The sequence below is a fragment of the Phyllopteryx taeniolatus genome, chromosome 19 (assembly GCF_024500385.1).
Source record: "Phyllopteryx taeniolatus isolate TA_2022b chromosome 19, UOR_Ptae_1.2, whole genome shotgun sequence".
Taxonomy (NCBI): domain Eukaryota; kingdom Metazoa; phylum Chordata; class Actinopteri; order Syngnathiformes; family Syngnathidae; genus Phyllopteryx; species Phyllopteryx taeniolatus.
In genome coordinates, this window is record NC_084520.1 from 15,773,074 (window position 1) to 15,786,223 (window position 13,150).

A 13,150-nucleotide genomic window follows, 5' to 3' on the forward strand; every position below is an offset into this window, starting at 1 on the left:
CCGGAGCGAGTCGTTCGTTCCCCTCGGCGGCGGCCGTCAACCATGAAGTTCGTTCGCTGCATCATGAAGACCGCCGCGCTGGCGAGTGTCCCCAAACACATCGAGCACTTCTCCAAATTCTCCCCTTCGCCGCTCTCCATCAAGCAGTTCCTGGACTTCGGTGAGTGTCGGGAACGCACGCCGCTACCGCACGTGATTGGTCATTTTATGTCGCGTGCCCACTACTGGCAAAGTCAGAGTGATTCAATGGAAATATGACGCCAATGGATGTGCTGCAGTTTGGCCGGTTGCGTCAGAAATGCAACCCCAGCGAGGAGGAGAGGGGGAGGGGGCTCATAGATTTGATTGCATTTAATATTTGAAAAAACAACAACAACAGCTGGCAAATGAATGGTTTAGGCAGTGATGGAAAAGAGAAAAGTGGTGGAGGGGTGATGGTCATCTACCCAGAGGTGGGAAAAGGACACTGACTGTGTGTTGTCATTGTGTGAATTTCATTTTGAGGGGGATGGGGGTGGGGGGGGAATCTTCCCCTTTTGGAATAATGCTGTTACATAACAAAAGCTGTCAGAAGTGAAGTGCTCTCAATCCTTCGCAGATGCAATTACAGTACATGCCGGTAACCTTTGTTTCAACGACAGGGGAAGGGGAAACAAAAAACAAGTGTCCTCTGATGCTACCAAAGCTGCAGCCATCTTGCTTATTTATCATGCATCGTTCCTCACGTTTTCCCGGTCGTGTCTCCACCCAGGATCCATCAACGGCTGCGAGAAGACGTCCTTTGCCTTCTTGCGACAGGAGCTGCCGGTGCGGCTGTCCAACATCATGAAGGAGATTAACCTGCTGCCCGACAAGCTGCTCACCACGCCCTCGGTGCGAACGGTGCAAGGCTGGTGAGTGTTTGCTCTGGAAATGGGCTCATCTCCGCAACTAACCCTTGGCGTGTACATTCATTCAGAAATTCATCCACTTTGTTGGATTTTTACTCACTGTAGCTGACAAAAACATGTCTACGTTTTTGTTCTTACGTTTGCTATGAGGAAGAACATATTGATATTTTTGGGGTGTTGATGTTTACAAAATGTGGCAACCATATTTAAACTACAGTACAAGGAATCTCTCGAACCTTAGGTTTCTGTAAATCTGTGTTGTTTTTCTTGTTTTTTTACTTGCATTATATACAGTAAATTGGTCATGGCAAAATATGTGTTTACGGTCTTATGCATTTTTATTTTTGCATTTGTGCAAAAAGTAAAGGAAAAATCAAAAACAGATTAAACGTTGGAATGTTTGGAGGATAAAGTATTTTTTTTTTGAACGAGTGATTTTCAAAAATACAACTTTATTGTCATAATATCACACCAACTTGTATTCCGGAAAAGATGGAACGATGTGTTGAAACGTCTTTATTCACTCAGGAATATCAGATTTAGTGCAGTCTGACTACTACAAAAAAAAAAATCAAAAATCAAACCCCGCACACATTTTCACTCCACGGACTCGGCCCTAATCAGACAAGCCAAGCGTCTGTTGCGGCGTGGTTTTCCCTGGCGTGCTCTTGCCCACTGACGACGTCACACAGCCGCCGAATAACAACACCGGCCTTTGGCCGAGTTGGACTCGCTCCAGCCGGATCTGCGCGTACAAACTGGAGAGGCGCTAAGAGGAGACTGGGGAGGGGGGCTGGGGCTTTCCTCCTCAGCTGTGAACTTTAGCCCACTTTCTCTTCATGTGACTCTTGCTGTCCACTCTGTTATGAAGGTTGAGTAACTCCACGTGTGTGTGTGTGTGTGTGTGTGTGTTTTTTTTTTAGGTACATCCAAAGTTTGATGGAGATCCTCGACTTCCTCCACAAGAACCCGGACGACCACAAAGTCCTTGGAGAGTAAGTTGTGGGAGATGATATATGGGATTTAATGCCCTTTTAATCTTTCATAACATTTACTCATAACACTGTCGTGCTTTTGGAGGCAAACAAAAGAGGAAACAAAAAAACAAGAACAAATCCAAACCTGCTCTGACATGTAAGAGCCTGAACAGGCGTACAATTGGATTTGCCAAAATATGCAATCGGACTCAATCAAATTCAAAACAGCTTCTGACACGGCGTGCAAATTTCATTCAAAGTGCATGTTGCAGATTTTGTATTTTTTTTTTAGGTCCATCCATTATAGCATATTGTTGCTGCCAGGCAGAATCCTCGCATCTCCAATATCACTACTTTTCAGGAAATTAAAAAAAAAAAAAAAAAAGCCATCTTGCTAGAGCGACCAAGCTGATATTATACCTTATATTGCTATTGTAGCATTGATCAGCGATGATATGACTTTTTTAGAATTTGATTTTCAGGCCACATAGCCTAGTCCTAATTCACTCAAATAGAAGCTTCGCTGGTTGAGGTATTAAAATCTGTCCAGCTGTTTGTTCCTGATTGTAACAGAACCTTTCCCCTCTCCTCGTCCGCCCAGGTTCGTGGACGCCCTGGTGACGATCCGGAACCGCCACAACGACGTGGTGCCCACCATGGCCCGGGGCGTCATGGAGTACAAGGAAGTCTTCCCGCAGGACGCCATCACCAACCAGAACATCCAGTACTTCCTGGACCGCTTCTACATGAGCCGCATCTCCATCCGCATGCTCATCAACCAGCACAGTGAGTAACCGTGACGACCTGGGCCGCGCGGAACGAGTTCCGGACGCGTTGACGGCTGTTCTTTCTATCTCTCGTCAGCGCTCATTTTTGACGGCACCACCAACCCCGTGCACCCCAACACCATCGGCAGCATCGACCCACACTGCCAGGTGGGCGACGTGGTGCAGGGTAAATGTCGGCATTGTTATTCTTACGCCGTTCCCCCCGAGAGCGACCGGGGTCTGCCGCAAATAGCGAAAAACCGCCAGTAATTCACACCTCCCGTAATTGTTTAATTAGAAGTGCTTATATCAGTGCTTCTCGCGAAATGGTTCAATTATAATGCATTGGACAGAAAAGTGAAATTGTACCTTATTAAATATTTAAAAATGCAAATGTGTTGGGGCTGGAAAGTTAAATACAACTGAACGCTTTGCCGTACCACTAGAGGGTGCCCAAGTACCTCTAGTGATTCACTAGCCTATGTCAATAGTTTAATCTGTAAATATACCACAAACTATGATCCCAAAACATTTTCATTGCAGCCAAAACTGATATTTCCCATAAAAACAAACGGCTTACAGATTATTATTCTTTTTTTAAGTGCAACGGGAATGCGCGTGTACATGCGGCAAACGCTGTCTTCTACAAAGCTCACTTCTCAGTCGAGACGCATCACTTCGACATACTTCCTTCATACCAATTACTACTTTCCTATTAGGCAGTGCTTTGGCACCATCTTGTGGTGTTCCAGTAAGAGCGCAAATAGCCTGGCATAAGTTCCACGGAGGGGGGGGGGAGGAAAAAAAAAAAAAAAAAGTATAGCGACCCACGATTATGCGGGGGATCGCTGTATTATCATGACTTGACATGCAATCAATGTGCGTGTGAAAACGAGTTCTTTGGTTTGCGTTCCAGATGCCTTCCGCAGCGCCGAGATGCTGTGCGAACAGTACTACCTGCGTTCGCCGCCTCTTATTCTACAAGAGATGAACAGTGAGTGCAGCGTGCTATTTTCACGTCTACTTCTCGTTCCCTTCATCCGTCAGCCGTCGAGGCGCAGGACCGACCCACGGCGGGTCTCGGTATTAGTTCATAAAGTGTTAGTTCAGGACACGCTGACATGCTCGTATTTGTCTACGGTAATCGTGTGAACATGTTTAATCCGCCGCCCAAGGCTTTGATCAAACAGGTTTAACCGTTACCAGAACTGCCGGGGTATCGGTTATCCTTCGTGGAAAATTGTTCGGCACGTGATCCTCACAGTTCTTAGCACGGCCTGTGTTTCTTATTTTAAAAAATTCGGATAAGCGTTATACGAAATGGATGGATGGATAAATTGAACATTCCAAAGGCCTCTGGGACACTGAAGAGGGATCAAGTGCAAGAATAAACAGCGTGATCCTTCCTTGTGTACACACAAGATGAAAGTTGCTCGGGCCAGATGGACCCCCGAGGGCCCGCCGCTAAGTTTAGCGGCAATCGGGCCGAAGTAATGGCTGAGCGGGCCGGACAAATATTGACGGAGATAACCAGCCCGGCGTGGAAAATGAGCACAAGTGGGTGATGACATTTAAACGCTGATTGTTTTTCCTGCGCAGCCAAGAAGACACGGCAGCCCATCGGCATCGTGTACGTGCCCTCGCACTTGTACCACATGCTATTCGAGCTCTTCAAGGTAAGGCCGGCGACAAAATACTTTAGTAATACTCCTAAAACTTAATTATTATTACTTTATTGTCCTCGTCGCGACCAGAACGCCATGAGGGCGACCATCGAGACCCACGAGAACAGAGAGCTGCCGCCCATCCAGGTCCTGGTGTCTCTCGGAGGAGAGGACGTGTCCATTAAGGTGTGTAGTACGCTACATTAGCATTTAGCATTAGCGTTAGGATTGGGCAACATGGCCGTCAAGACACTCTAAAGTGAATTCAGACAGGAGGTTTGTTTTTAATTTATCCCTGGCTTTTTATTTTTTTCCCCCAGCATTAACTGTTTAAGAATAGATAATTTTTTTCTGTACAGGTAATGTTAAAAAAAAAAAAGTTTTAAATCTTTGACAATTTAACAATAAATCTAAATAAAAATATTCCCTTTGAGATTATTAATACATGAGAAAAGCGTCACTGGACCATAATATGAATAAAAGCTGAACTTGAAAATGTCAGCAAAATCCTCCAGGTGGCTGCCTAGTTTGAATCCAAATTTTGTGGCAAGGAAAATAAGCCCGTCTGTAACATCTGGCTTTAGGCATGCCCGGTTACATAATACGAGCCACACCCTGCACATAAAAAAAAAAGTGGCACTTGTAGCATGGATAGCGCAGTATTTCCAGGCTCCAGATATGTTATTCAGCCGTGATTAGTTTTATTTCATACGGCTTCCACCATTGAAGTGGAACAGCATGTCGAAAACTGGCACCGTGTCGTTTGGCAGCATTCACCATTGACTCCGTGACTGCCTTCACCGCCGAGTCCTCGCTTGTCATACGCAAAATATGAAAATGATTCTGCTCACGTCTGTTTCTTAGCAGCAGTTGTCAGCCTCCCTTTTGTGTTCTTCCAAGTCTCGCACTGAGCAACATCTGCTGCTGCGTGTCTCCGTTTCAAATGTTGAAACGATCCGATCGCGCTATTTCCGTTCTTTGCAAAAACCTTTCAACGTACTTTGCGGAGCTGTTTTCTTGCTTGTGGGTGTTCTTCACCACAAGCACGTCTCTTCTTCAGCGTCGCCACGGTTGCGAGTGGCGTAAACAAAGCGAGGCCTACTCCAAGTCAAAGCAGACTGTTGTTGACATCCTTCTCCTCTCCTTTCCTGGTAGGTGAGCGACAGGGGCGGCGGCGTTCCCTTCCGCCGGAACGACAACCTCTTCAGCTACATGTACTCCACTGCGCCGGCGCCACAGATCGGAGAGCACGCCCGACCGCCGCTGGTGAGTCCGCAACGTTGCGTAACAATAAAGAGCGGTTCCCCGAACAGAGCGGCTTTTAAAAGGCACGCTCGCTTGTGCGCAGGCCGGCTTCGGCTACGGGCTTCCCATCTCGCGTCTCTACGCCAAATACTTCCAGGGCGACCTGCAGCTGTACTCCATGGAGGGCCACGGAACCGACGCCGTCATCTACTTGAAGGTAAGATGAAACCAGGGGACCACAGCTTTGCTCTGCTCATGATTATTGCTGAAGACAAATTTAAGATTTTATTTATTTATTTATTTATTTAAAGATAGTTTTAAGGCCACTTTGATCTTCTTTTCAGACTGAAGGCCTAACGAAGGTGGCTTACACATAGAAGCCACGTGAGATTGTTTTAGCGTGTTGCAAATAGTAAGAAAAAAAAGACTAGTCTCGGGCTGCAACTAACCATTATTTTGATAATTGATTATTCAACTTTTTTTTTTTTTTTTTTTTTTTAAATCAATTGATGAATCGGCTATATAAAACATTTTTCAGTTTTCATCGCAAAAAAATGGACATTATTTCAAATTGCAAAAACATGGATTATGATTCAATTAGTGGTTTGACCATTAGCTCCGTGTTGTGCGTCTCAGGCGCTGTCGACCGACTCCATCGAGAGGCTGCCGGTGTACAACAAGACGGCGCTGAGGAACTACAAAGTGAGCCAGGAGGCGGACGACTGGTGCATCCCCAGCAGAGAACCTCTGGACCTGAGCAACTACAAGGTGGCCAAGTGAAGCCGCGTCCTTGTTGTGGAAACCCCTCTGCCGCCCCCTTTCGTCCCTCAAAACATCTCCCCCTCCCGCTATCATGGACCAATAAGACAAGAACCTGCTCGCTCACGCTTCAGTCTTAGGAGTAGCGTGCCGTTTTTGCCAGGGAAGAACGGAGGATGTGAAAATGTCTCGTGAGAGTCCGACGAGCGGCGGCGTCCCGCGCGACATGTTGACGGGTCACGAGGAGGGCGGGAGGTGCTGAGACGGCAGCGGCCCCAAAAGCGTCATCTGTGAACAACTCGTGGTGTTTGTTTGCTCCATTCTTGTGCACGCCTTTGAACAAACTTCAGTCATGTGACACCCTCGCCATCAGCGGCAGTGTGTGTATTATTTTTATTATCAGACTGTGCCTTTCATGAGTATTATGTGAAATGATGTTATAAGAATAACATCACTCTCCCCTTGAAATGATTGTAAATAGTGTAAATACTATACAGAAGTTAATATTAAAAAAAAAAATATATATATATATATATATATATATATACATATATATATATATTTGAAAATGACACGCTTGGCCTCATTGTGAGCCAAAGAATGAGATGCTGGCCAATCACAACCAAGCATACTGACTGCATGAACAGTGGTGAAAAAGTTGGCAGATTGAGTCTAGTCTTCCTGAATGACTTGACTGTAAAATCACTCATCAACTTTGTAGCCACCGTTAGGTCAATCAATGGGCGGTCTGCATGTCGGTCATTGTGTTAACTACCACTGTTGCTTGTGAACCATTGCTCAACAACCAGTGTCAATTCAATTTAATTTTTTTTTAAATTGAATATCTTTGTGAAGGCAAGCCAACCTATATCTTTCGGGGTGTATCTGGCAGTGCAGCGCAAGTTTGTGTCGTCGTCAGTTCAGGTCAGCGGGGGCCACTCACTTTTTGTTTTGTTTTGTTTGTTTTACAAACATTATCAAATGGCGCCGAATAACTGTGCCTCAAAAAGTTGGCGAATGACGATGCAGTAGCCTCGTTTATCGCGGGGGTTACGTTTTAGAACCCCCCGCAATTTCTTTTAGATGTACTGTATGTTTTAACACGTTCACTTCCCATTAACGGCTCTAGAAGTCAAATATCCATGTCAACTGGGAAGGCTGGCAGTGAATGAGTTAAACATTTATACATAATACCAATACAAAATATGCTTGAGGTGCAGGTATTATTTTTGTCCACTTGATGTAGCCATCTTCACTTTCTACACTGTAGTATCAGTGACTATGAATGTGTAGCTTTAAAAGGCGGAAGGGGGGGGGGGGCCTGTTGAGTGACATCAGAGTCAGCGAATGAGAGTGTAGCGTTGGCCGTGTTGGCTCAGAATAGCCAAGTTAAGTTGCTAACCGTGAGTCGGTTGATGTTTATTTTCTTACCGTTTGTTCAATAAAGGGATTGAGAGTGCACCGGTGGCTGCGTCTATCCTTGACCACCTGTGCAAGGATTACAATTTGTTCAAACTAGCAGTAGTAGACTTTATTAAATGAGCTAATAATGTTTATTTTACTGTAGACGCGCAGTCTCTTTCCACCTGGCTCACTTAAAAATCTGTGATATGAAATGAAATATGTACGATTTAAAATTCTACATAAAAATGAACTGCGACATGGTGAGGCACGACCGTACAGTCGTCTTCCCGCATCATTCGCCAACTTATCATCTTTGTAAGAGGCAGCATTTTTTTGGACCGTGCAAGGGTTCCTAATGGTGTATCGTCTTGCCACGTGCGGTGCGGATAACGCGCTCTTACTGGCATCGCAGCACGTGTTCCCGCCATCTGCCCGCCGAGCGGCGATGAATGAGCGAATGTCAGGCGGAGCTCACTTTACAGTTGCTACCTACCGGGCCAACGCAGCATCGATCGGAATGCGGCAGCGGGCATCCGGCCGGTCGTGCCATCCGATCCATCTCACGCCAGGCTCGTTGCTCTTCTGCACGATGAAGAAGTGTTGCAACTCGGGAGAAGAGTGTGAATGTGACACATGAAGACGCTGATTGCTGCTGATGACACGCACGCTATTGTGAGTAAGTGTGAAGCTGCATAAATGTCATCTCCAGCATGACCGCAGATGGTCATCTCCTCCTCCTGGTTGTTGTCATCATTTTGCGCGGGACCAAGCAGAACTCCTCCGAAGCTGGGAGGCAGATGGAGCATGAAAAGTTCAGCCATTATGCAACAAAAGTCCTGGAGCACCTGTCACACTCTCGTTCTGTTGTTCTTGCACTGGCTCCCTGTTAATTTTAGGATCCGGTGTAAAATTTTAACGGTCACTAACAGAGCCCTCAATGTCAGGCTCCTCCATACCTGGTGGATTTGGTGTCTTTAATGTCCTATTAGGTCACGGCGTTCTGCAGCCACGTATTTGGGAGATTTTGTTGTAGTCCACTGAAACCAAGGTTGAACTTTTTGACCGTAGTTTCTGAAAGGTATGTTTTGCACAAAAGAAAAGAAACACCATACCTACACTGAACCATGGTGATGGCCAAAAAAAAAAAGGTCAGGAAAAGCCAACTAGAACATCTGAAACTTGTTTAGGTTTAATCAGAGGCACATTACATGGTGGCAGGTGTGTGCTTGTCTTCCATTTCAAATTTGAATGTGATTGGTTCATTCTGAACAGTCATCAGAGGGTGTGCATACATTATACACATCATTTCCGTTGTTTACTTTTACTTCCCCTCAAAAAGTTATTTTTTTGCCAATTGAGTTGTACAGGTTATAGGACACGAATGATTTCTCTTGGGCTCACTTTTTTATATCACAAAAACCTGGCATTCGAAAAAGGGGCACATTAACTACCTGACTGTATTTTAACGTTAGAATTATTGTGGTAGTACTTGGAGCGCCAAGTATTTCTTGAGATGTAGAACGTTTGAGAACCACTAGAGGGCAGACTCTCTTTTTGTGTCGTGTCATGGGATGACTTCCCTGAAGTGTCCACTACATGGCGCAATTTCACCGCCATTGATTCGACGCAACAAGTTTCCTGCTGATACAGTAGTTTTTTTCTGTTTTTTTTCTTCTTCTTCTTCTTCTTCTTCTTCTTCTTGTTGCCCATCCAGTTAATGACCGCTAAAAGTCAGAGGTAAAAACCCACTTTTTTTCCTTTTATGGTTACGGGCAAATGTGGTTGCACAAAAAAAAGAAAGGAAAAAAAAATGAGAAGTGGACCCACTTCTCAATCATCGCCAAAGTATGAAGAGTAAACGGGGAATGGTGGGTTATAAAAGAAAATGTCGCTTAAAAAAAAATAATTAATAATTTAAAAACTACCCTTTCATTTGGAGGCGTGGCTTGAGGTGGGCAAACTGCGCTCCTATTGGCTGAGAGAGTCTCCCGGACGTCCACGAACGGAGGGTCTGCTCATGACGGGACAAGGATGCAATTGGAACTTGACATGAACGCGTCGGTAGTCACCTAAACGCGAGAGAGGGGCGGGAAAAAAAACAACAAATTGTCACACAGGAAAGTTGGCGTCGAAAGTTGAGGAGCCCGTGGAGGAGGAGCAGGAGGAGTAAGAGAGGGCTCGCTCACCTGCGGACGGACGTCGTCGGAGCTTCGAGAAGTCAAGGCGACGACCCCAAAAGACGATGGCCGAACACGAGAGCCTCGAGTTCGGCATGGCCGACTTTGTGCTCCTGGACAACGTGTCCATGGAGGACTTCATGGCCAACCTCAAGCTCAGGTGAGTGGCCCTTTTTTTTTTTTTTTTTAATAAACTTAGGCTTCGCTTCAACAGGTGTTCCAGTGTAGCGTAAACTCCATTTGTGGGAGCCCAGTTGCTCGTATGACGTCTTAAAGGAGCGACCCTTTTAAGTTTTGACGTCATCAAAGACACATTTTGATTGACAGCTCGTCCATGGGGCTTTGAGCCAACATGGGCCAAAAATCTTTTTCCCATATTGTTCAATTTTGTTTGAAGGTGCTCAAACTTTTTATACCAAGTGTCACCTCAAATACTGCTCGGCTCTCCAAATACCACAAATAATGACCCACATTCAAATACAGCAGTTTAGTAGGCCCAAGTTTTCATCCAAAAAACGAAGTAAAATGTGTAGTCAGCAGGCAAAGAATTATGCACAATTTGATGATCAATATGAGTTTAAATAAGAAAACTGTACTTAAATGTGTACAAACAGTTATAATAGATTAAATGCTAATGTAGTTAAAAGTTGAATACAACTGAACAGGACTGTACTTGATTTAAAAAAAAATTGCTTGATTTCTCCTGATACCAAAGAGGTTTTGAAATAGTAACCACACGTACACACACGCGCAGAGAACCAAATCACACATGCAGGCACGCAAGGAGATGTGTGAGCAGGAAAGCGGCGCACAAACAGTCCTGCACCTCTTTAGCTGGGGCTGGTGTTGGCAGTGTCTTTTCTCAAAGGCACCTCGACAGTACCCAGGAAGCAGACTCTCCAACAACTAGTTGCCATTTTTACAATTTGTCCGCAGTAAGACTCGAACCGTGAGCCTCCAGTCCCAAAGCCCAAGCAAGTCCTTACAGATGAGCAGAGCTGCTGCTCCTAAAAAGTGCTTCCCTCTTGGGAAAATGTCCCTTTCGTCAAAAGCTTTCTCCTTTCGATTCTTCATAAAGTAACATTTTAAATGTTCAACAATTTTAACATGATAAAATTAACTGTCCAAAACTGCACGGGGGCAGCTGGTCTCGATGTTCGAGGAGAGTAACACCGCCTGTCCTCCAGCTCCCTCAACGCTCTTTTCTCACATAGAGTTCTACAGGTGCGGCAAGGCGACCGTCAGGAAAATATTGGAAGCACACACCTTGGTAGGAAAGTTTCCAACATGTCCATAAATCACTGTTCAGCACTTTTAACTCTGATTGCCTTCCACTGGGCTCCTTTCTTGTTGTACGCAAAACAAATGTGAGAGTAATTCGCTTCAAATCCGCTAATGGCTTTCTTTTTCTTCTGTAAAATAGTTGTTAGAGGTGTCAGAAAAAGTCAGTAAATATAGCGAGCAGATCACTAAGTTGGCAACACTGACTCTGTTGTCAGCTTTTGTCTCAAACTGTCTTTACTAGATGGACGTAATGTCTTATTCAGCCGCTTAGTTTTATACCTTTTAATGTTCAAAACCTTAATGTAGCTGACTTGGACTGGTATAAGCTGATCAGCTGTAAACTTCCATCTGGAGCAGGGTGTTATCATCTCAGGGTCTTACAGAAAGAACTGAAAAATATGACCCCAAAAGAATTTGCAAGTAGGTGACTGAATGTGTCGAATGGTGATTCGCTAATCGGAAGGGGTTTGCTTTAAAATGCTTAAGAACACGAAAAATTCTCATTGGGTTGAATCGTCTAAATCAGCACATCGATACAGTAGCAAAACCGAAAATCACGATATTCTATGTGCACACAAACCTGTGTCGCCTTTGAAATGGAAAAACCGCGACACGCCCCCCCACCCCCGCCAACTCTCAGAGTTTGTGCCGCCCAATCTAGACACAGCTGGATGCGCTTACGGTGCTACCTACCAAAGACACTTTCATATTTGCAGTTCGGCACTCGCAAATACACCTATTCTTTGGGGGACGAGATACAAATGGAATCTAACTTTGACGTATCGTTCCAGTCCTAAAAAGTGTGTCATCAGATATCTCGACAATGAATGGATATCTCATGGGAAACATTATGGGGATTTATCCATTTCTAGTTGATATATGAAGCAGAGCTTGACAGTGTTTTCCCAGGCACGGTAGCCAGACTGCTCGCGGGCCAACGCTGGGACTCATTTTCCCGCCTGTTGCCAGTTTCTGTCTGCTTGTTTTCCCCTCAGCTCTGTCCGGAGATGGCGTGCGCAGATTGTTATTTGCTGAAGGCGTCACCAGCCAGGAGTGCTTCCCTTCTTTTTTTTTTTTTCTTTTTTTTTTTTCTTTTTTTCCCTCCGTATTCCAAGCATGTGGACCCAGGGGGCACAACTGTTTAGTTTTATGCCGCATTGGTGAAGACACAGGCCAGCGGTTCAAGTCTGGTGACAATCTAGACGGGAAGTGGGCCCGGAGATGAGCTTTGGTTCACCCCCAAGCCTCAATTAAGTGACTCCCAACCTCTGAATAACTTTTCTGCTGAGCGTCTGCATCACTCCACGCCCGCCATGTTGCTTTGGAAAAAGAAGGTTTTTGCGGGTGAAGCAGTGCCCGCTCCCGTGGGACAGATGGCCGGCGGGATAAAGGTTCTCTTTCCTGATTGGACGCCGGTCTGAATGTCTTTATAAGGCAGCGGCCTGCAAAGCAAATAATTACAGGATCGGCTGTTTGTTTTAGTCTTGCAGGAAGTCCCGGGAAGGGGGCGGGGCCAGCAGCCTCTGGCACAAGTATGCGCCACCAACCAGCAGCCAGCAATGTTTCCACAACATACTCTCGCTTGCTCTTCCAGTCGAATTACATTTTTTTCATTCACACTGAGACTTGTGTGCCAATGACTTTCTGAGAGCCTGGAGTGATTTGACCTTAGACAGGAAGGAAAGTGAAAGCCGGCGTTTACCCCCTGACCATGCCGCTGCTCACATATCCAGAGTTTTCTCTCGCTGGGTTAAGGACCACCTTCCTCTTTCATCCTCGTCCCGCACAAAGCCATCAAAGCGGTCATGTGACACGGGTGGGGTTGTGCACTTTGGACCAAACTCAAAACTTTTATTTTTTCCATTTTCCGTATTTTGGCATTATATACTGTCATACAAAATCCATTTTAGCTCACTGAAAAGTAGGGCTGGGCAATATGGTCTTAAAATAAGACATATTTTGGGAACAAAACTTTGATTTCCA

The 13,150-nt window shown here is 45.3% G+C and overlaps 2 protein-coding genes and 1 long non-coding RNA gene across 7 annotated transcripts in view; 2 read left to right on the forward strand and 1 right to left on the reverse strand.

Annotated features, from left to right (window-relative positions):
- The first annotated feature begins 27 nt into the window (after positions 1-27).
- Positions 28-7,763, forward strand: pdk2a (pyruvate dehydrogenase kinase 2a). 4 transcript variants are annotated; one of them, XM_061756833.1, is made up of 11 exons: positions 28-160; positions 752-893; positions 1,814-1,885; positions 2,469-2,653; positions 2,732-2,821; positions 3,551-3,628; positions 4,234-4,310; positions 4,389-4,484; positions 5,454-5,564; positions 5,647-5,760; positions 6,180-7,763. In XM_061756833.1, exons 1-11 carry the CDS (start codon positions 43-45, stop codon positions 6,321-6,323), a joined length of 1,227 nt encoding a protein of 408 aa, XP_061612817.1. In that variant the 5' UTR covers positions 28-42; the 3' UTR covers positions 6,324-7,763. The 4 variants fall into 4 exon arrangements, 3 of the variants coding, with proteins under 3 accessions (XP_061612817.1, XP_061612818.1, XP_061612819.1); XM_061756835.1 differs by lacking the exon at positions 28-160 and adding an exon at positions 328-452; XM_061756834.1 differs by lacking the exon at positions 2,732-2,821.
- LOC133469593 (uncharacterized) lies at positions 7,474-10,030 on the reverse strand. The gene is made up of 2 exons (XR_009785737.1): positions 9,893-10,030; positions 7,474-9,775 (listed from the first exon to the last, which is right to left on the reverse strand). It is a non-coding gene; the product is annotated as an uncharacterized LOC133469593 (long non-coding RNA).
- The window catches only part of myo1d (myosin 1D), a 39,451-nt gene continuing 36,210 nt past the window's right edge, over positions 9,910-13,150 (forward strand). For both annotated transcript variants that reach the window (XM_061756829.1, XM_061756830.1), the window contains exon 1: positions 9,910-10,043. In XM_061756829.1, coding sequence (XP_061612813.1) covers positions 9,949-10,043 — 95 coding nt within the window. In that variant the 5' untranslated portion in view covers positions 9,910-9,948. The remainder of the gene's footprint in view (positions 10,044-13,150) is intronic.